Below are 20,698 nucleotides of genomic sequence, written 5' to 3'. Positions count from 1 at the left end.
CCGGACCTTTGACCGTCCTTTGACTCGCTCACTCCGTCTTGACGACCTCTCACGACAAGTCAAATTACCCATCCTCTACCTGTGGAGCTTGAGGAAGGACAATCAAATAGTCTGTCAATCAAAAGGTCTATGGTAGACTCTGATTGCTGCGACAAGGACGACATCCGCAACGAGATTGGATATCATATACACTCTTTTGGATACACACTCGCTCGTTCGCATAGCCTTCGACCTCTCACGACCGTGAAACTATCTTGGACAAGTCGACTCGGCAGGACCGACTCAGATCTTGGTCGACAGATACACTCCGCCATTATTGACCTTTCTTGATTTCCTCACGCGCAATGCACCCAACCTCCCTGTTTCCCCGTCATCCTTCTGCTCGACTGGACGCTCTCAACCCTCGAGATTCGTGTGTGCCTTGCGATAATTCCACGCCGACTTGCAATTGTGCGAAAGGGGAGAAATGTGTTCTCACATCGAGGTGAGTGGACAGACTTCTGTTTCTCTTCTTGGTTCACTTGGTACACACCATCATTGCGGGCCCTTTCGCCCACTGTCCTTGATGACGGCTTATCGAGTCGCTTAATTTTTCCCTCTCATCCCCCGCCATCCTGCCAACATTGCGGGTTGACAAGTCGCTAACATCCACCTCCGATGAGCAGAACATGCAATCAGTGCCCTGCCATCCAATGTCTAAAGGGCTCCTCAAGCTCGTCTAGCAGTGTCAACCCCGGTGTGATAGCCGGACCGGTCGTGGCGGTGCTAGTCATAGCGAGTGTAGTGTTGTTCTGGTGGCTACGAAAGAAGAAGGTGAGTCGCTCAGACGGTATCGATCAGCCGAACTCTGCTGACGCCTCTGTTTTGGAAGCGACGCGACCTCGCTCGGCTAGAAGAGCTGGCGGAACGCGCACGCAAAGCGGAATCAGCAGGTTTCCAGTTGTCTCGAGCCGGTTCTCCTGCGCCCGGTTCTGCTCAATCACGCTCAGGATCCTCTCGCCACTCCTCTCTTTTCAACCGCCCGGTCTCTGCAAATCGAGGCCGATCGCCTCTCCCCCCCGCGCCTGTCAATGCCGAATACTACGATGAGAATGGAGCGACAGTTCGTGTGTATAACCAGAATGTTGGCACCATCAATGTAGGCAACGATCAAAGGGGCGATCCCTTCTCAGATCGTCAAAGCATATCAACGATGGGTTCGGGCGGAACAGCGAACATCATTCCCATCCAGTGGATTCCACCTTCGAAATCTGACGAAGCGCTGTCGAAGAACCTGCCTCATGGTGCGGCGGGAGGTCAAAGTGCGGCGGCCAGAGCGTTGAATGAAGCGAGGCAGAATCTATTCAAGCCAAATGCAGGAGCTCCTCAACGACCTGCTCGATCCCCGGACCTCGACCTGCGATTGTCTCCACCTGGCCGACAGAATGATGGTGGGCGTTCGGAACTTCGTTCTCCAGCCATGTCATCTGCTCAGTATCGAGATTCGTATCTCTCCGGCAATTCAGCTGCGCCTTCCTATTGGTCTGGTCAGTCGGACGTGAATCAAGACGCACCGAAGATCGTCACGTCGAAACAGGTTCAGATTGGTCGACTGCAACAAGCTGAGATGGTGCAGTTTGGCGGGAAAAGTCAACATATTATGGAAGTGCTGGGCAAGGCCGGAGTGAGGCAAGGTGAAGAAAATGGTCTACATCCTGCGGAAAGGGGTCAGGAGCCGCCTTCAGCGGTCAGCCCAAGTTCGGCAAGCTTTCAATCTGGTTTACACCTCGCCGCGAATGGAGAAGGGTCGGGTACGAGGACGTTGACCCCAATCAACACAAGGAGAGGACACGGAGAAGGAGGACTGGACGACGACGAGGAAGAAGGGTTGAGAGCGGCTGAACCGATCAGTGCGGGAGCTCAAGGTGATCTGAGATTCTCGATGGGCAGTCTGGCGTACAGGGATAGTGTGAGCACGATGGGAACAGGGAGATATCTCGCATCGGCGATATCGGTAGGAAGTCCTCAGTCTGGACAAGGCTACTCTCAACATTATCAGCAGCAGCAACACGCACCGCTCGTCCCGCCGACAGAGAACAGTGGTGTTCGAGGGAGTGTCGGATCCTCAAAGTCATTTGCTGATTCGGTATTGGGTGCATTCCCCATGATCCCACCCGGAGCATCCGATCACCGTCCTCCCTTGCCACCTTTGTCAAATCTGGAAGAACACCTTTCCTCCCCTCACATCCCGCAATCAGCTTATGCTGGTGGTCAGGGTATCCCTCAGTCAACTTCGGTCTCGACATTAGATTTCCATGTTTCTAGACCTCCCCCGGCGTACAGACCACCTCCAACGGGACCAGGAGGAGTGAGAGCGAGACCCACGACGCAAGCTTCCGCGGCAGATTCTCTCCTGGGCAGTTTCCCATTCGTCTCTCCTAACGAGGATGATATGGCAGGCTTGCCGAGTGCCGCCCTTCCGAGTGGAGTGGGAACGGGCGTACGGGGCGTAAGCGAGTATAGCGAGGGAGGTTCAGGCGGGGTGGGTGGAGATGTACCTGATGTACCGGTGAGGAAGTAGAAAGAATCATGATAAGATGGATAGTAAGAAAGGAACTGTGCTTCTATGATATGACTTGACGTCAACAATATGATCTGTTACGAGATGCGACGACTGGATGTTTATGCGATTTTGCGATCAAGATATGGGGTCGGGATGTTCATTTTGCACGGTAGGACAAGCATTGTTCGCGATCGCAGGCATCGGGGGACATGCATGGTATGCGAGGTTCTCCGCTCTTCAAGCCAGGTGGCGCGGTGCTTACATGTGTATGGAAGTGTGACCAGATGAACAGAGAGGAATGCAACACCGTATCTGTATGGTTCTTCCATTCCTGGGTAATGTATGTTTCTGAACCGAGATAAGCGACGATCCGTTCAATAATCACGGCGTGAAACCGGTCCAAAAACACCAACCTACTACTGTGTTTCTCACTTCGAATACATCCCATCATCGTATCAAGTCCCACAACTGTCGTGACACACGAGAAAAGACTGCCTGAAACAATGTCCTCATCGTCTACAAGCGCAGACTTGTCCTCTGACATGCAAGCTATCGTATTCAAGACACCGTACAAGGTCGCCGTGGAACGTGTTCCGACGCCAAAGTTGGAAGGGGAGGACGATGTTATTGTCAAAGTCCATTTGGCGGGGTTGTGTGGTGAGTCGTGTTGTCGCCCTTGCGCCATTGATAGCCTACTTTCGTGGAATACAGATACAGAAGTGGATTCCACACGGTCGGTCCTTGTCATACCTGTTGGCGGACGCTGTCCCATCTGTCGGTCTTCTGCTGTACGGGGTCCTTGTGCTGGGCCAAGTCCACGAGTCACCTCAGTCATCGGCCATTCCACTGCTCCGCTTCTTTTCAACACGGGGGGCTGGATGAATTCTGAGCTACATCAACCTCTTTCATGGACCGATCGTAGGAAGAGTCACACACCTCGCTGACATTCGCTCACTCGCACAGGCTCCGACTTGCATCTGTACAGAGGACACGAAAATGCGGGGACAGACTACATCATGGGACATGAGGTGGTGGGGACGATCGTGCAAAAGGGAAAGAGTGTCAAGGGGTTCGAGATTGGGGAAGTCGTCGCTGTCCCGTTTACGGTGTCGTGCGGTGAGTGCAGTGCATTGATCTTTTCATAATCCCGTTCGAATCGATTCAACTATTCAACTATGATCTTAATGTCGCTTAGATTGAATGGACCTTTGTACCCTCGCCCAAGCCAAATGAAACTCCCTCAAACGCTTATCATTCTTTCGTTGTCGCAGGAAACTGCTTCTACTGTAACACTGGCCATACAGCCCGATGTACCTCTTCACAGTTGTTTGGCACCCCAAACTTACAAGGTTGTCAAGCCGAATACGTCAGAATACCACTCGCCTCGTCGTGTCTCGCTCGTAAACCGAAAGACCTGCCGGACGAGCTGATGTTGCTCATGGCGGATATTCTGCCGACGGGGTACAGCGCTGCTTGGAATGCTTGGAAGCTGTTGGATATGGGTGGAGGGGAGAGAGGTGGGAAAGGGGAGAGGAAGGGGGTCTGTGTGGTGATTGGTTGTGGACCTGTGAGTGGGAGTCTGTTCCACATGCGACTACACCGATTTCCCTCTCAAAACCCACTGCGATGATGAGTATTATGCTTCAAGCTGACACATCACGTCCTTCTCTGCTCTTGCTCAGGTCGGACTCTGTGCCATCTCGTCCGCCAAAACACTCTTCGCAACAGTCTACGCCACCGATCTCACCACGTCTCGACTGTCCCTCGCCGAAAAACACGGCGCGATAGCCTTACCTGCTTCCGAGCTTGGTCCTGCCGTTCTCAAAGCCACCGAGGGACGAGGTGCCGATGCGGTCCTGGAGATTGTGGGACACCCTTCTGCTCTCTTGGCTGCGTTGGACCTTGTGAGACCGTATGGAGCTGTCAGTAGTGTGGGGGTCCATTCGAAAGACATTACGTTGGCTGGTGGATTGTTGTACGACAAGAAGTGAGTGGTTCAGAAGCCGGAAGGGTGCGACGGATTGCGGACTCGACGTGCGCCCCACATCGTAACTACTGTTGGTCAGGAAGAAAGCGACAAGAAATACGTGTAAGGACGTGTAGCTGACTGGTGACAATCTCTCGCCCAGCGTCAAATTGCAATTCGGACGATGTTCCGTCAAGACATTCTACAACGCGGCTCTGGAAGTGCTCGCCGAGAACCAAGAGGTCTTCAAGAGTTTCATCGAGCACAAGGTTGGATTCTCAGAGGCGCCCGAGGTACGTTGAACTTTGCGAGATTATATCACAAGATTTGAGTAGCTGACAGTAATCTAGTACTACGAGCTGTTCGAAAAGAACAAGGTCGCCAAGACGGTGTTTGTGCCAGGCCAATGATGGCGAGTCTGTCAGAGGGAGGTGTAGATGGACAGTGAGATTGATGCATAGCATGTTAGCCAAAGCTGGGACAGAGCGGCAACGGCCGGGAAATGTCCATGTTTTTGCCACGTGGATCGAGCGGATGATGACTCGAGCAATTAATCAAGTCAATCAATCATTTCCATTCATGCACTCGACACTTTATATCTCAAGCGTGTAGTAGTGATCCTCTTCCATTCACCTTCTTCTTCTTCTCCTTCTTCTTCACTCGATTACATACACAAAGATGGCAGCTCGTCTCGCTCCTCTGAGAGCCTTGCCAAGACTTGCGACATTCGCTCGTCATGCCGCACCCTCTGCTAACTCACTCGCACGACCTCTGTTCGGTCGACAACAGACCAGGGGATACAAGAAAACTCCTCAGCCTATGAGGGATGTCATGACAGGGGAGATCATCCAGGTTCCCGATATCGATGTGAGTTCATGACACCTCCTCTTGCGACAATGGCCACTGGTGTCTCTCTCGTATTCTGATCATAACGGATTGACCAAACGTAAACTTCTCGCAGCCATCATTGCTTCAGATCCAAAATACCGAATCACCAAAAACGAGATTGCCAAACTCGAAACTCATATTCGGAAAGACGTTTACCGATCATATGCTCACTATTCCTTGGACGAGCGCGAGCGGTTGGGGTACTCCCGTCATCAAGCCTTGTGAGTGGACGTGTGTTCAAGGGAAGCGGAAGTGCGGTCTTGGCTTGTGCGTAATTGAAACAGGAGAAACGTTTTGATCAATATTATCCTTGAAAGGCTAGAACGAGGAATCGATTAAGGCGGGAAGACACTTCAAAAGAGTACTGCTAGGTGATAGAATGCTGACAATGCGGAATGTGTATAGATGGTCCATTGGAGTTGGACCCTTCATCAACTGTCTTCCACTACGCTTTCACATTGTGAGTTCTCCAATGTCTTTTTCCATGGGATTGAATTGGTCAATGTGTTTCTAGTGACTGAAAGGACTCGATTGCTGATCCAGCTTACAGGTTCGAGGGTATGAAAGCCTATCGACAGGAAGATGGTACTGTCAGATTGTTCCGACCCGACATGAACATGGCTAGAATGAACAGAGTGTGTCCGCTCTCGTCGTCGCCGTTCGGCATGTATGCTTACCCAGTTTTTCTCTCTTAGAGTGCCGCCCGTATCGCTTTGCCTGTGCGTCAATCCCCGGCGCTACATGTGTAAGCTACGTCATCTGACATGTTTCCTTTCCGTAGACTTTCGATGGCAAAGCTCTCACCGAACTCATCAAGAAACTCGTTGTGCTTGACTCGGAATGGATCCCCAAGGAGAAGGGGTACTCTCTTTATATTCGTGAGCTGGATCGACCGCGCAACAGGGTATCACAGCTGATAGCACGCTTTTAGGACCAACATTGATCGGAACACAAAACGCGCTCGGTGTTGGACCATCTAGCGACGCCTTATTGTTCGTTATCTGCTCTCCTGTGAGTCACCTTTCTTGCTCTCAACTGTCATGTCATCGCATGTCCTGACCTTTTACGATCGTACAGGTCGGCCCATACTACGCTTCAGGCTTCAAGCCTGTTCAACTCCTCGCTACAACTAAATTCGTTCGAGCAGCTCCCGGTGGTACAGGTGGCTACAAGCTTGGTGCGAAGTGAGTACAGCTCAGTATCCTTACTCGGTGTAAGCCTGAGAGCCCTGGACACAGACTGGCACAGACTGACACATTCATTCTCAGCTACGCTCCTGGAGTGGTGCCTCAAGCTGAGGCTGCCAAAGAGGGCTACAGCCAGAACCTGTGGTTGTTGGGCGAGGAGCACGCTTTGACCGAGGTGAGTTTACATGCCCGATCTTTTCAGAGGGCCACGGACTGACCCGGTGAGTAAGGTCGGAACTATGAACTTGTTTGTTGCCTTCAGGAAGCCCGATGGAAGTGAGTGAAATGTCTGCGTGGCATACAGGCCTCCAAGACGAGCTTCAGACTAATCACATCTGCCACAGCCGTCGAGCTCGTTACTCCTCCTCTGGACGATGTTGTACTTCCCGGTGTCACCCGAGACTCGTAAGTTTGGCTCTGCCATTGTCCTGCATGTCAGAACATCATAGTCCTGTGCCGCAAACATACTGACCTTTTATTTAGTGCTCTTCAACTTGCTCGAGAGCACTCCGACGGCCAAGCCATTCCCGGCCTCCCTGAAAAGTTGATTGTATCCGAGCGAAAACTCATCATGGCCGATTTGGTTGAGGCTGAGAAGAATGGCACCCTCGTCGAGGTGTTCGGAACTGGTACCGCCGCTATTGTTTCTGCTGTTGACAAGTGAGTAAGACATTGATTGTTATCGAATTGGCGTAGTGGATTAATGCTGATTGAGCTGTTTCGAACCCCTTAGGATTGGCTACGAAGGAAGAGATATTATCATCCCTACCGGACCTGAGGGACTTGGACCTATCGCCAAGGGAATACTGGACCGCATCACCTCTATTCAAACTGGAGAAACCGAGCATCCTTGGTCGGTCGTTGCAAGCGAACTCAAGCTTTGAGCGGGACTCTATATGTTCAACGTATTTATTGAAGTCAAGCAGTCATAATGATCTTGATAACAGCGTCCTTTTGGGTAGTATAGATATGGCTTGGCGGGACACGAGTTGTAGATACACCATGCATAGGAATTTATACGGATCAAAGTGAAGCGAAAGAACTTTGGTGTAGAATGATGTGTATGGGAATGTCATAAATATACATGGCTTGGGGCATGGAATGGAAAGTGAGACGGCATGTGAGGGGCTATTCTTACAGAAATACCCGAGTATACTGACGGGAACGATAGATGTTTGGAATATTTAAGCAGCGAAATCAAATTGACATGTATGTAGCTCGACTCGGCCCATCAAAGCATGGACAGCAAGTGTTAGCCCTCGATAAACTTGTTCCCCTCTTTCACCATCACGTCTCTGAAGTGCCTCTTGAGTTTAGTAGTGCCGATCCCATCTCCACACTCTTTCTCCACGCTTGCCCAATCCGCCTTCTCATAAGCCTTACAGACGACCTCCCAGATCTTCTTCTTCATAGCACTATCCACTGCTGTCCCTTTACCAGGCGAGGCTTTCTTGGAACTGGCAGACGCGGTAGCGCCGCCAAAATGACGTTTGAGATCAGGACCCAACACTTCGCGCCAGTGTCGAGCGAGTTTGGCAGCTGGATGGTCCGAGGTTGTTCCGAGCGGTTTGAAGTCGAGGTTCTTGGTGAAGCTCGGGGCGATGAATGCGGAGATTATGGCGCTTCGTTGAGATGGGGCGATCTTTTGAGCTGGGGCGGGTTTCTTCTTGGGATTGGGGCAAGGGGTCGAGTCGGCTTCCGAATTCTGCGAAGACAGTTTACGCTTGGTGGGAGACTGCTTTCATCAGAACAAAGTCTGACAGGTAATCTTGGATCCGTGAAGTCGGCACACTCACCGTCGATTTGATGGGTTGCTCCGGGGGCACTTGGCTTTCCTCCGGGAGACTGGCCTGAGATTGGTCTTTGGATCAGCTACAAGGAACAACGGAACACACGTCCAGGGAGGATAGCTGCTCACCTCTTCCGCCTCGGTCATTTCAACATCGTCATCCCACGCCTCCACTTCCTCTCGTTCCTCAGACGTGCTAGTGCTGTGACTCTCGAACGGCTAAGCCAAGTGTGAGTGATGATTCACCGCGATGGTCAGGTGCCTCACCTTTGCATGTGCTTCCCCTGGGTCATTTTGGGTTGACATATCTTCATCGTCCGATGATTCATTCTGCGCCGAGTCGTAAGCCATCGATAAATCTCTTTGATCAGCTACGATATAAGTCCAAGCGCCAAGGACTCACCCTGTATAAGTCCATAGGCTGGTCAGCATCGACATCCGCACCCTCAGCATCGACCATTTCTTCGCTCTTGATCCCTGCATCCGTTGCCACATTTCCTTCATCCCCTTCCTTATCCTCATCTTCGGCCCTTCGCTTCTTTGCCGTCTTCCCAGGTGTGGTCTTCTTGGAAGCAGCCACCTTCTTCGCAGCTGGCACTGCCTTCTTCGTGACCGCTTCTTGCTCGGATTCGGGTGGACCAATTTGCTTAGCAATTGGTGTCTTAGCAGGAGGCTTGTCTTCGGGGGCCCACTTATCAGAATGTTCTTCTTCCTCATCGATCTTCTTCTTGACAACCGGTTTCTTGCTTGTTCCCATCTTCTTCTCACTCGCTGGCGTCATGGCATCGTCCTTCTTCTTGAGAGGTTGGAATTTGCCTTTGTTTGTGGACGAAGGAACCGGTTTCCTACCAGGGATAGAAGCCGAAGCTCGGGATTGGGCAGGTGCGAGGACGATCTTGTTCTTCAGTTTCGGTCGCTCTGCCGGCTTAGCAGCGTCGGCGACTTTGACCGGTTTGACCAGAGGAGTCTTCGAGATAGAGGGTTTGACTTTCGACTTGACATCGGGAGGCTTTCTATTCGGTCCATCCTTTTCTTCCATGTCGTCATCTTTCTCCGTCTCCTCGGCCTGCAAGGGAAGTCGTCACGCAGTCAGCTCGTGTCCCGCTATCATCAGAATGAACCTCTGATAGTCTGAAGAGACTTACCTCCTCTTCCTCCTCCGCCACTTCTGGTGATTTGTCTTCATGACCATCAGGAGCACGCTTGTCTTCGTTCTTCCCAGAGGATCTTGGTGTAGGTCCTGGGGCAGACTACAATGGTCATTGTGATCAGGTATGACGCGAAGCAGATCAAATATGGAGAACATTACCTTCTTCGAATTCGACTTTGACTCGAGTTTGGCCTGAACATGGCGTCAGCTCAGCCAATGAAGATATCAGCGATTGGTGGAAAGCTCACATTGGTAGGTCTCACTCCACTCTTGGAAGTAACTTTCGAGACCGTTTGATTCACGTCGTCTTCGTCTTGCTCATTCTCGTCTTTCTCAGTCGCCTCTTCCTCTTCTTCCTCCTCATGCACCTCGATTTCCTCTTCCTCCTCTTCCTCCTCTTCCTCCTCTTCCTCCTCTTCCTCCTCTTCCTCCTCTTCCTCCTCTTCCTCCTCCTCTACTTCCTCCGTCTGGCTCGCAACTTCTTTCTCGTTCTTTGCCAAAGAAGGAGTGGCCGACAAGATCCGGGACTTGCTTTTGATCTCGATCTCGATCCTCTTCTTGTTCTGAGCCGGCTTGAGTCCAATCTTCTTCCCACGACCAGAGCCTGTCTTCTTGCTCGGCTGGGACTTAGATTCTATTTCGGTTTCAACTTTGTTGTTCCTTGCAGTTCCTTTCCTCGCCTTCGATGAGCTTGCCTTCGGTGACGGCTTGGTGGTGGACTGCTTGGTCTCGGTCTTGCCCTTGGTCTTGCTCATACCACCGTTCTTCGACTTTTTCTGCGGTTCAAGGGAAACCCAAAGTCTCAGTCAGCGCCTTTCTTCCGCTGCCACTGCTCGCCACACCCCTGATGACGCCACACAAAGAATGAACATACCACTCGCTTCCCATCTTCTTCACTGTCGTCTCCCTCCTCACACTGCTCGTCAATCTCATCATCTTCGTCCTCTTCGTCCTCCTCCTCATCACCATCTCCGTCACCCTTCTTTCCTCCAACCTCGAAACTCTCGTCATCGTCATCGTCATCTGCATCGCCAATCACATCTTGTTCTTCTTCCTCATCGGAATGATCGATAGTGTCCGAATCGACAAACGAGCCGAAATGCTGGGCCGTTCGACGAGTACGTGAGGATCGGGAGGAGGAAGAAGGGGGAGTGACGAGGGGTGAAGAGGACATCTCGGTCTCGTGGTGCTCGGGACCGAGGCTCAAGTGGCACTGGGATGTGTATTGTAGTCAGTGGTCGTAGCTGTGATGCGTTTGTGTCGAGTAGTAGTGATGAGTTTGAATCAGTTTTGACCTGATTCAGGATGAGAGGTAGAAGGGAAAAGAGGAGACGTTTAGAAGATTACAACGACTCGTTGTCAGGTATAATATGATATATCATGCTCGAGATATTGTACGCAGTGAGCGCACGGACCTCGTTTAGCAGTGAGTTGGATCCGAGCGCACAAGGTCCTTTGGCATCCTTGGCATCCCGCTTTCAGTATATATGAACCAATCGATCAGTACAGATCGAGTTCTGTCACTTGCCCGGACAGTCAGCGAGAGATACACAGCTCACACATGATCAGCGACTAGTCAAGCTCACTGTCATGCTGCTGCCACTCCGTCTCGTCAGTATAGCTGTCCGTTCTCTCTTGAAGCCCGAGCCCGACTGCAGAGACCACATTCATGCGATGATGCCCAGAGATCTCGATTATGCCACTTTTCTGCCCTGGATCCACATGCCCTTCCTGTTCCTCTCATCACCGTTACACCACCACCTCTCAACTGCTTCCTTCCATCCTGCCTCATCGAGTTCTGACCCTTGCCGAAGATCGAATAGATCCAAGGGTCCCGTTCCGCCCGGTGTTTCTGTTCCGGCCAGTTCAACTGCACATGCATTCGTCAGTGAACAATGTCTTCTTCTCCTTGCTTTTTCTTTTTCGACAACTGCGCATCACTCACTCAATTGCGCATCGAACTCCATGCCCACTTCCAGAGCCCCACCCATTCCCATACCCTTCTTTCCACCTCTCGTGGCGACGTAAAGCGCTTCCGTCCAGTCCACTCTCAGGTTCTTCCCACCCTTCTCGTGACTGGTACCGAAAGAACAGCCCAGCGACTCGCATCGCGCTCCCTCTCGAAGCCGCGCAATGACCACTGCCTGTCTCATCTGCGTTTGGATACTGGGAGAGTAGCCACCGGCAATATCGCTACCGAGACCGACAGAAAGATCCTCGTCGAGTGCTCTGCGGCGATGACGTCAGCCTGACAATTCCCGATCAACCACAAATTAGAATGGAACTTACTCTCGCAATGGGAACTGCTTTTCGGACATGTACGCGTTCGACCTAAGAGCGCAAGGAAACAACTTAGTGGCTGAGATAGATTTGACGGAGCACACTCACAGAGGGCAATGCGCCATTGTCACCTGTCTGTCCTTGACAAGCGGTATCATCTCCTCGTCGAGGTATGTGACGTGGGCTTGCAGTGTCTTTGGTCCAAGTAATCCGAGCTATGTGATGATAGCGGTCAACGTCTAATTGCGATGTCCCAGTCGAAAGAAAATTTGACTTACCTTATCAAATACGTGCTGATCCTTCTCCCCTCTGCTTTTGAAGACCATATCCATCTGATCTCTTCCCTCGCACATGTGACTTTGAACTCTGACACCTCTCTCCTTACCCAACTTCTCAAGACCCGTCAGGAGCTCGTCCGAGCAGACAGGCACGAAACGAGGTGTGATGATGGGTTCTACCAAACGCAAATGGGGCGGGAAGGTGGACGTGTATGATTCGAGAGAGTCGAGGAAGGAGGTGACAGATTTGAGAGAGTAGTCGGCTGACGGTTCGCCATATGTCGCACGCTAAGTATTTTTCATCAGTGCCTGTCAAAGTCGAAGAACAAAAGCAGAGAGCTTCATAGACACTGCAGTCATGATTGGGCCGGTGAAAAACGATCAACTCACCGGTGATTGATCCATGGACAGCTTGCCGATAAACCCTCTCAATCCAGCTTCCTGCATTTTCTTCGCGAGGATCAAGCTGTACGGAAAGGTGGAGTCAGTATTCGGTGATCACGATTGTCGTAGCAGTCCCACCACCGAGTCTCTTCCCCCACAAGGCTCCACAAGGCGGAACAGCCGAGACTGATTCCTCGGCATTCCCATGACTGAGTTGGCGCCAGACTTCGCGCAGATCGACTTCAGATCCGCGCATCACTTTGGCACAACCAAGCCGGCTGGATCTGGGCTGTCATGCTTTTGCTAACACCCGTGTGATCATTCTCGAAGACCGGTAGCCTTCTGAACGCTCATTATCATCGCTGAATCCATCCTTCTAGCAGAGTCTGCGCAGACAATCGTTCGCTCCCCACACCACTCCGCATGACACAGCCCAAGTCAAGACACTCCCACTCACTTTGCTTCCACTCCAATACTTCCAAAGAAAGTGACCATCCCCGTCCCCAACTCCTTCAATCTCTGCACCAATCTCTCGTACACCCTCTCTGCCAAAAGGGGGTCCTGATCGATCCTCTCCTCTGCCCTATACGCGTACTTCTCCAACCACTCCATCAGGGGCAAATCGAGTCCCGTCCCCGCGTACAGGTATTGCGGCGCATGGAGATGGAGGTCGGAGAATGTCGGTAAGAGAAAGGAGAACTCGCCGAGGGAGAGGGGCTCGATGCCCGAGTAGGAGGAGGATGATAGGAGGGATTGAGAGCTGGGCGAGGAGATGGGCGCGAGATGGGCGATATAGCCTTCCGAGGATACGCCTGGATTAGGATAGCCATGTTAGCTGATGTACATTCGCTTGGGTCTATTGCGTCACGATACGATGAACGGTCCACTTGAGGAACGAGACACGCAGCATCGCAGGACGGTCTCACGTTGGGAAAGATCCGACACTCACCCAGGAGATGATCACGTCGTATGCGCAATTCGCCAGCCTTTGGCGTGTCCACAAACGTTCCTTTGAACAATGAAGTCATCTTGTGCAGGTTCTGGTGATCGAGGGGATTGAACACAAAGGGTTGGGCAGGATTGAGCTGATGAGACCAGTCTGTCCGAGTTGTGAAAGACTTGCCAAGAAGAAAGAAGAACAAAAGATCGTATGAAAGAAGACCACAACGACTGCTTCCATTATTATAGCAGTTGGATCGCATGCCGTCCCAGCGAAGAAATCAAGATAAGAGATTGCCGATTAGACCGGAGTCAAAAACACACGTAACCACTTCGTCAATCTAAATCTACGCAAGCGCGGTACACCGATCACCGACCACCGACCACAGCGGACATCCTCCAGTTGCATGTCGTATCATATATCATCCAGTCCCATGCGACTTGATCGGCTTGCCAGAACGTATGCAACTCTCACTCAATCGTTACAGTCTGGCCATTCGTTTTGTCATCAACCCATGGGGCACACTCGTTTACATTCGTTTGACTCTTTCAGTGGAACCTGTATTGAGAGTTGGTATCTCGTCTTCAATGTACTTTCATGATAGACAAATGCAATGAGAATCGTGTTGAATGAGACATGACGCGCCTCTCTCTCTCGCCCGGCCTCTGTTGGCTATAACTGACGCAGCTCATACCTTTGAGCTCGATCACTGTCACTGCCATCTGGTCTGCCCAAACAGGTCTCGCACACTTATGCCAAGTAGTTGCTGCAAGCGCGCAAATCCACCTCATCAGCCCTCTGCCATGTTATGAGACCCACTGCCACTCACTAAGTGTTGTTGGACTCAGCCGATCTCTCCAGGTACTCCTTGTCGATCAAATAATCGATCGCCTTCTTGATCTCAGGGATTTTAGGTGTGAACTTGCTCGAGATCTGTGCGGTGACTTCCTGCATCAAGGCTTGGTGTTGCATGGTCTGTGACAGTGATCGAAGAGTCAGTTGGTGGTTCTTGACTATCCTTCCGATACAAGATCGCCCGCTCACTTTTCGGCCCTTCATCAGTCGCACGATAGTCGCTTGGTAGATGAACTTCCGGTCCTCATCAACCGCCGCAAGCACTTCCTTCTGCTCCGCTTTCTGCTCCGACCTGACCGCTTGATTGAGCTGCACTCGAATCTAGACGAGTAAAATGAACGTCAGCGGCTGTCTCACCTTCCTAGATATATCTCCACCAACCTTCTTTGACTTGAAATCTACGCACCACCGCGTTTGTCAGCACGATACAGGAGACCGTTCAACCTCGCCCACTCACTCAAATTCAGATCGTAAGTCTCTTCTCCGGACTGCAGTAACACCTTCGCCTTGACCAATAAAGCCAACTGGGGCTTGAGAATACCTTCTGATATCTTCGTTCCCGTCAGGATCTCTCGGTATGTGAGGGCATCGTTCTCGTTGAATTGGGTGAGAATAGCCATTTGGTAAGAAGACGTCATGAAGATGTATTTTTGAGGAAGGTAAGTTGTTCGGAGTTCGTTCTTAGAAACATGCCAAAGCCATGTGAGCTTTCGACCCCTGGAAAACCGAACAATGTTAGTGTGCTGTCGGTCAGCCGTATGAATGCAACGCACTGATGAACCTCATTGTGGAAGACGGTGAAGCGATCATATGTTGATTGGATTTCCCGAGGGATGCTGAAATCTGTCTGTTGAGGAGCCAAGGGCCAGAAGTTGGTACCAAGAACGAGTGGTTGGAAGTCGACTGAATATCTGGTCAGCACCGCGCTGCCACGTAAACAATGCGAGACTCACTATCGTTATTTACGCCGAGCTGTCGCTCCTTTTCTTTGAATCTCTCCGCCAGATCTCGGCTGAGGTTGACATCTAAGCAAGAGCGTCAGCTTTATCACTGTGCGCCGTGGACGAAAGGCAACATACCTGTGAACATTCTCGACAGCTTGTTTGTGTAGTCAAATCCGGAAAGCTCCTTGAGCTTGGTGATCATACTACTCTCGCTGTCGTCTGATGCAGACAAGGAACCGACAAGACGCTGCGCAAGTTTCTTTTGGTAGAACTTCTGGAAAACGTCCTTGTCGTCGATGAATTTGAATATGATCATCTGAGCAGCCGTTGTCAGTCAGTGCGCAATCATTGATGACCAGCCATCGAGCTCACAGCTTGATTCAAAGCAGCTTCCAAAGACTCGGCATCCAGATCTTTGTTACTCTTCCTCAACAGCAGATCGCAGTAGCTCGCCAGAAGTTCGGGAGATCTCGTCGAGGTCGTACATGCTGCATTAGTGTTGCAAAAGTCTCGACAAGCCTGGTGGGAAGTCAGCTTGCCAGTCTTCCGGACCACTGCTTGGTCGCTGACTCACCTGATCAAGAGACTTGTTGAAGCCCATTTCCGCCCTGAAAGGTCCTTCGACAACATCGGTATATTTGGTGTGCACTTCCAACAGAGCTTCGATGTATGCTTTCGGGTCCTAAGGTGATTTCGGCATGTCAGCGGGATGAAGCCTATCCAGGGATGATAGGGCTCACCAGTGTTTCCGCCTTACCTGTTTCAGAGACCGCTCCTGGAGCAGGTAGAACCCTCTGCACAGCGGCTTGACCGGCCCGTTTGACGTGCTCTCCGAACTTCTCTCGTAGAGGGTCAAGACCACCAAAGATGCGAGACAGATGGCCGTACATCCTGGCGAGATCTGAGGGAGGAAGTCAACCAGTGACTCCCCAGAGGACTCCATAAGCACGCACCATCGATACGATCGGCATCCAGCAGCACTTGGAACTCCTCCCACAACAGATTGTTGTGTTCAGATATAAGGGCAGCTTCACACTTGGCTTTCAACTATTGGTGCGCCCCGTCAGTCTCTTCTCATCTGTGCAAACAGGAAGGATGAAAAGGGCTTACGTCGGCACGGGTACTGTCGTGCAAATAAAGGTTGACTCTATCTGCCTCCTCTTGTAATCGATCTTCGGCCTTCTTCATATAATCAGAAACAGAGTTGGAGCTGATGAAAGCAGCCGACTCGGCGCGGTAGAACTGCTCGGTAGCACTGAGGAAAGGGATTTGGAAGAATTCCTTGTACACCTCGAGGTTCTGCCTTTGGGCATCGGCTTCATCGAGACCGAGGGAGACTGGCAGACAAATGACATCAGCGAGCTCATCATTCCTTACAGATATTAGACATACCATAACTGTCGATCACCTTTTTCAGTAATCCTGAGTCGATGTCCTCCCCATTCCTCTGCTGCTCAATCTGACGCAGCACTGCCTGAGTGAGCCGGCTCATGCCTGCCCCTGGGATGGCGAAATGGCGGAAGAAGTTTTGTTTCCACGCTACGAGAGCGAGCTGGGCAGAGCATCAAAATCAGTGACTTCTTGAAAATTGGATGCAACGGAGACCTACCGTGTACACGCTGTACACCTCCTTCCTTCCTTCATCCTTCTCCCTCTTGACCCAATGCTTGTTCAGATAGTTGAACAATTTGTTCACATACATCGCTCCCGTGGTGTACCTATCCCACTGTTTGGCGTAGAATCTCAGCAGTTCCAGATCTGAAAGCTTGCTCGACTCCTGTTCACGGCTTGCATCAGCGACCGACTTCGAAGCGTTCTGTCTCCATTTTCCCATTCCTGACTCAGCTGTCAACGACGGTAAACACACCTCTCTCAGATCTTTGCAATGGTCGGATAGCCAAGTATGCAAGCTCCTGTACAAGTCTGCACCCTGGAGACTTGCTCCCCCTCTCGTCGTGGAAAAGGCGTTCATGGTCGGTTTCCCAGGTTGAGTACAGAAATCGTAGATTGCCGTATAGAGGAGGATGTAATAGGAGTAAGACATTCCGAGGTGGAGTCTGTACGAGCGAAACAAACACGACAGTCAGCGTGCCGAAGCTCCTGTTTGTCGACAGACGATGACTTGTCGGCGACATGGGAAGGGAGACTGACTGACCGAGTCATGATGTGTTCAACACCGACTTTCAGGAATGCCCATGCTTCTTTGAGATCGGCTTCTCTGGAAGGACGATCAATCATGTCAGCACAACACTCATGGAGGGCTGAGCAAGGCCGGCGAGGATGACGTCCATGTTGTCGGACGAAGGGTTCTCTCGACAATCGTGACGGAAGCTTGATCAAGCGAGCTGTTGATGCGCTTACTCACTTCCTAGGCTTCGACTCCTTTGTAGGTTCGACCCATGTCGAGCTGCTTGGACCAGCAGCGGAGGCGAACATGACAACGATCTCTACACGGAAGGGGGGGGACGATGTCGATGGTCTGTCGAGCGAGGAATTTGTATGCAGCTGAGGAAGGTCGGGACGATCAAAACCACAATAATGTACAGATTATGATCATGTATCTATCTTTCATCTGCAAGCACGACGAATTGACCGTTACGTAGCTGAAAGTAGTGGGTCATCTCCGGTTCGCCACCTAGAATACAACGGAAGCGGATAGAATTGATCCCGTCAAAACAGGTCACGGTTTTTGGTTTTTTTGATTCCTCCACTTTCCGTTCAGGCTCGCGTTGTCTTTCGACGCAAAAAAAGTGGAATACCTCATCTTGTACTTGGATCACTCGACTAATCAAAGGGCTCGGTTTTGTCGTTGTGGGCCAGACTCACAGCTCTGTCTCCTGTCGCCGATATCCTGATACTCTCCCTTCAGACCGATATTATCTGAAATGAACCCTCGCTCTTTCCTCACCCCGGGTCCATCCCGCCTTCGACCGTTGCTCGCTCCCCTTCTCCCGTCTACCCTTCCCTCCACCCGTCGATACCTGCTTACCTTTCCTCATCCGGATCTTGATCCTTCCAAAGGATCTACCAGACTCGTCATTCGGACATTCAACAACATCCCATCTCTCCTTCATGCGTACGCTATCATCCGAGCGGTAGAGGCGAAACTCGGTGCTTCAGTTCTCGATATGCATCTACCTAAAGATCCCGACTCGTTAAACCCCGGACCTACGATATACCTCACTACGCTTCGACCGGTCAAACTGGATAGCCCTTTACTGCTTGAGATCCCCTCGCCCGCCATCTCCTCCGAATCCAATTTCCTCGGCGGTCCTTCGTTACATGACGTTCAAGCGATCTTGAACAACGAAGGAGCAGTTCCATCAGCTTCAACAGAACTGACTCGTAGTCCGAGTGGGAAGAAAGACGAGCTACCGCTACAGTTCAGAGTGGAAGTGGCTAAGAACCAGTCCCAATCAAGAAGAGGTCGAGAGAGAGCCGGATCAGCTTCGAAGCACGCTTTGAAGAATAAGCGAAAAAGGCATAGAGCGGATGGAAAGGAGGCAGCAGAGATCGTGAGGGAACTCAAGAACTTTGGCGGAGGGTTTTATGGTGGTTTCGAGGGATTGGCGGAGAAGTTCGAAGGATTATTGATCAACCCGTCAGAAAGAGGACTATCCCAACAGCTCGAATCGACAGAAGGGGACCAACCTATTGGAAAAGCGACTTCGCAGCCACCTGTCAAAGAGACGGAGGAAGCTGCGGTGGATGTCAGGGAGGTGAAGGAGGAATCCAAGTCTTTGCTACTAAAAGACGGTTCTCGTGGCCCGCGGGCGGCGAATGCCCTACCCGAACAAGCGGAATTACCTGCATCGCCTATAGTAGAATCGGAGAGCCCCACCCGACCTTCGTCTCCGTCGAGTCCCGCATCGTCTTCTTGATCGCAGGAGGATTCCAGAGCAACACATTGGTGGCAGTGACTGTGTTGATGGGCAGATGCGGGACGAGGCGATCAGGAGGGAGTTCGTGGTCCCAGGACCAGGGATGGTGGAGCAAACAGGAGGAGAGGGACAAATCACAATCATTGCATGGCATGTAAATACATCTTTTCTTTCGATGCAATAAGGCAGCTTCTAAGGGAGATCATTATTGTGGCAAGCGACTGAAAACATCACAATCTCTTGAAGTCCTCCAATTCGTTTCCGATCGCGATCTCCTTGACAGTCCAATCATACAACTCTTCCTGGAATGCCACATTGTAGCTCTGCACACTGGACTTGGTATCCTTTCCGTCTTTCCCGTGTATATACCTCCCATTCATATCCGGCGTACCGTATTCATCTGCGACCGCCACCCTGGTAAGTGTGGCGGCAACGACTTCGGTGGGGATGAAGTTCTTGATGATCGCTCTACCGACGAATGTGGGCAGTATCCAAAGCCAAAAGGTCTCGACAGGACCTGGTAGCCACCGGTATAGTCTGGTCGGCATGACGCCAGGATCGAGGACGATGATCCGCCATTGTCGATTCGATGCCTTGACATGACGAGCTAACGAATAGGCGAAAAGGTAGTTGCAGAGCTTCGAGGTACCGTATCGGCGCATGCCCTCTGCTCGTCCCTCGTACTTCTTGTCGGTGGGAGGATGTGCTGCCGCTTCAACCGTGGTGTAGTTTACGGCAGGGATCTGTTTGGTGGCCGGATCATGTGCGGAACTTCCGACGAGAATGACTCTGGCTGTCTCGGTGAGTTGGTCTCGAAGCAAGAAGAAAAGTAATGCTTGATTCACGTGATCGATAGCGAACATCGCTTCAATGCCGTCGGACGTGATGATGACCTTGTCCACGAGCTGCAGTCCAGCGTTGAGAATGAGTGCTCGGAGGGGAGGGAACTTGTTGCTCTCGTATAATTTGACGAACTCTCGAGTCTTAGCTCGAGTCATCAGGTCCAAAGGAAGGTAGACGACATTGGGCGGGTCGTTGGAAGTGAGTGCATTGATTGTCTCGGCGGTATCGCGGGGGTTCCGAGCAGCGACGATGATCTGGGTGGTCGGCTGAGATTTGGCGAGCGTCAAAGCGGTCTCATACCCTAATCCAGAAGTGCCACCCGTGATCAGAATGGATGACGTGAATGCCATGCTGGGTAAATGACGACTGTGAGAGCATGTCTGTCAGTTTGTCTGCGAGATGATCGTGACCGAAAATCAAAGGTGTCAGGGAGAAGCAACTGACCTGTTATTCGGTTCTGGGGGGTGTTTGAGAAAAGAGAGAGTACGTGGGGCAAAGCCATGTTGACAGAGAGAGTTCAATATGTACAGTCCTGACTTTGTATCATCTGCTAGTCTGTCTGATGTGCTCATGCCCGAGTATCTGGAATACGGAGCAGTCCCTCAGCCCTCTGAATCCTCCTATTGCATTCACATACCCAGCGTGGTCTATCCCCGTCGGTATCTGACCAGAGAGAGAGGATCTCTCACGCTGAAACACACCTTTCATCTATTATTGGAACCAATCTCACGGACATTGACTTCTGTCTCCGTCTATCCTCCTTTCGGAGAT

The 20,698-nt window shown here is 51.4% G+C and overlaps 8 protein-coding genes across 8 annotated transcripts; 4 read left to right on the top strand and 4 right to left on the bottom strand.

The window, feature by feature from the left end:
* Positions 1–344: 344 nt before the first annotated feature.
* Positions 345–2,560, top strand: IAR55_003109 (uncharacterized protein; the record flags this gene model as incomplete). Its single annotated transcript, XM_066946218.1, has 3 exons — positions 345–484; positions 666–813; positions 872–2,560. 3 exons carry the CDS (start codon positions 345–347, stop codon positions 2,558–2,560), a joined length of 1,977 nt encoding a protein of 658 aa, XP_066803719.1.
* A 485-nt stretch (positions 2,561–3,045) lies between these two features.
* On the top strand, positions 3,046–4,918 carry IAR55_003108 (uncharacterized protein; the record flags this gene model as incomplete). Its single annotated transcript, XM_066946217.1, has 6 exons — positions 3,046–3,199; positions 3,506–3,658; positions 3,814–4,109; positions 4,225–4,529; positions 4,672–4,801; positions 4,859–4,918. 6 exons carry the CDS (start codon positions 3,046–3,048, stop codon positions 4,916–4,918), a joined length of 1,098 nt encoding a protein of 365 aa, XP_066803718.1.
* A 268-nt stretch (positions 4,919–5,186) lies between these two features.
* IAR55_003107 (branched-chain amino acid aminotransferase) lies at positions 5,187–7,467 on the top strand (the record flags this gene model as incomplete). The annotated part of the gene is made up of 13 exons (XM_066946216.1): positions 5,187–5,375; positions 5,470–5,617; positions 5,802–5,856; positions 5,947–6,031; positions 6,092–6,115; positions 6,178–6,274; positions 6,328–6,407; positions 6,474–6,580; positions 6,665–6,758; positions 6,814–6,859; positions 6,928–6,988; positions 7,067–7,243; positions 7,317–7,467. The coding sequence occupies 13 exons, from the start codon at positions 5,187–5,189 to the stop codon at positions 7,465–7,467; spliced, it is 1,314 nt and encodes a 437-aa protein (XP_066803717.1).
* A 368-nt stretch (positions 7,468–7,835) lies between these two features.
* On the bottom strand, positions 7,836–10,696 carry IAR55_003106 (uncharacterized protein; the record flags this gene model as incomplete). The annotated part of the gene is made up of 9 exons (XM_066946215.1): positions 7,836–8,318; positions 8,380–8,433; positions 8,502–8,591; positions 8,640–8,702; positions 8,776–9,438; positions 9,518–9,622; positions 9,682–9,714; positions 9,771–10,298; positions 10,397–10,696. 9 exons carry the CDS (start codon positions 10,694–10,696, stop codon positions 7,836–7,838), a joined length of 2,319 nt encoding a protein of 772 aa, XP_066803716.1.
* Positions 10,697–11,216: 520 nt separating this feature from the next.
* On the bottom strand, positions 11,217–13,492 carry IAR55_003105 (uncharacterized protein; the record flags this gene model as incomplete). The annotated part of the gene is made up of 8 exons (XM_066946214.1): positions 11,217–11,392; positions 11,468–11,751; positions 11,812–11,853; positions 11,911–12,017; positions 12,081–12,368; positions 12,471–12,546; positions 12,922–13,276; positions 13,414–13,492. The coding sequence occupies 8 exons, from the start codon at positions 13,490–13,492 to the stop codon at positions 11,217–11,219; spliced, it is 1,407 nt and encodes a 468-aa protein (XP_066803715.1).
* A 740-nt stretch (positions 13,493–14,232) lies between these two features.
* Positions 14,233–17,639, bottom strand: IAR55_003104 (uncharacterized protein; the record flags this gene model as incomplete). The annotated part of the gene is made up of 17 exons (XM_066946213.1): positions 14,233–14,379; positions 14,449–14,580; positions 14,641–14,657; positions 14,717–14,976; positions 15,033–15,162; positions 15,213–15,284; positions 15,339–15,519; positions 15,576–15,722; positions 15,778–15,885; positions 15,944–16,104; positions 16,157–16,250; positions 16,314–16,540; positions 16,596–16,755; positions 16,813–16,980; positions 17,071–17,260; positions 17,359–17,421; positions 17,569–17,639. The coding sequence occupies 17 exons, from the start codon at positions 17,637–17,639 to the stop codon at positions 14,233–14,235; spliced, it is 2,328 nt and encodes a 775-aa protein (XP_066803714.1).
* A 449-nt stretch (positions 17,640–18,088) lies between these two features.
* IAR55_003103 (uncharacterized protein) lies at positions 18,089–19,084 on the top strand (the record flags this gene model as incomplete). The annotated part of the gene is made up of 1 exon (XM_066946212.1): positions 18,089–19,084. The coding sequence occupies one exon, from the start codon at positions 18,089–18,091 to the stop codon at positions 19,082–19,084; it is 996 nt and encodes a 331-aa protein (XP_066803713.1).
* Positions 19,085–19,314: 230 nt separating this feature from the next.
* On the bottom strand, positions 19,315–20,277 carry IAR55_003102 (uncharacterized protein; the record flags this gene model as incomplete). The annotated part of the gene is made up of 1 exon (XM_066946211.1): positions 19,315–20,277. One exon carries the CDS (start codon positions 20,275–20,277, stop codon positions 19,315–19,317), a length of 963 nt encoding a protein of 320 aa, XP_066803712.1.
* Between the last annotated feature and the right edge of the window lie 421 nt (positions 20,278–20,698).

This window comes from Kwoniella newhampshirensis, chromosome 5 (genome assembly GCF_039105145.1).
Source record: "Kwoniella newhampshirensis strain CBS 13917 chromosome 5, whole genome shotgun sequence".
NCBI lineage: Eukaryota > Fungi > Basidiomycota > Tremellomycetes > Tremellales > Cryptococcaceae > Kwoniella > Kwoniella newhampshirensis.
This window is presented reverse-complemented; position numbering and strand designations above follow the sequence as displayed.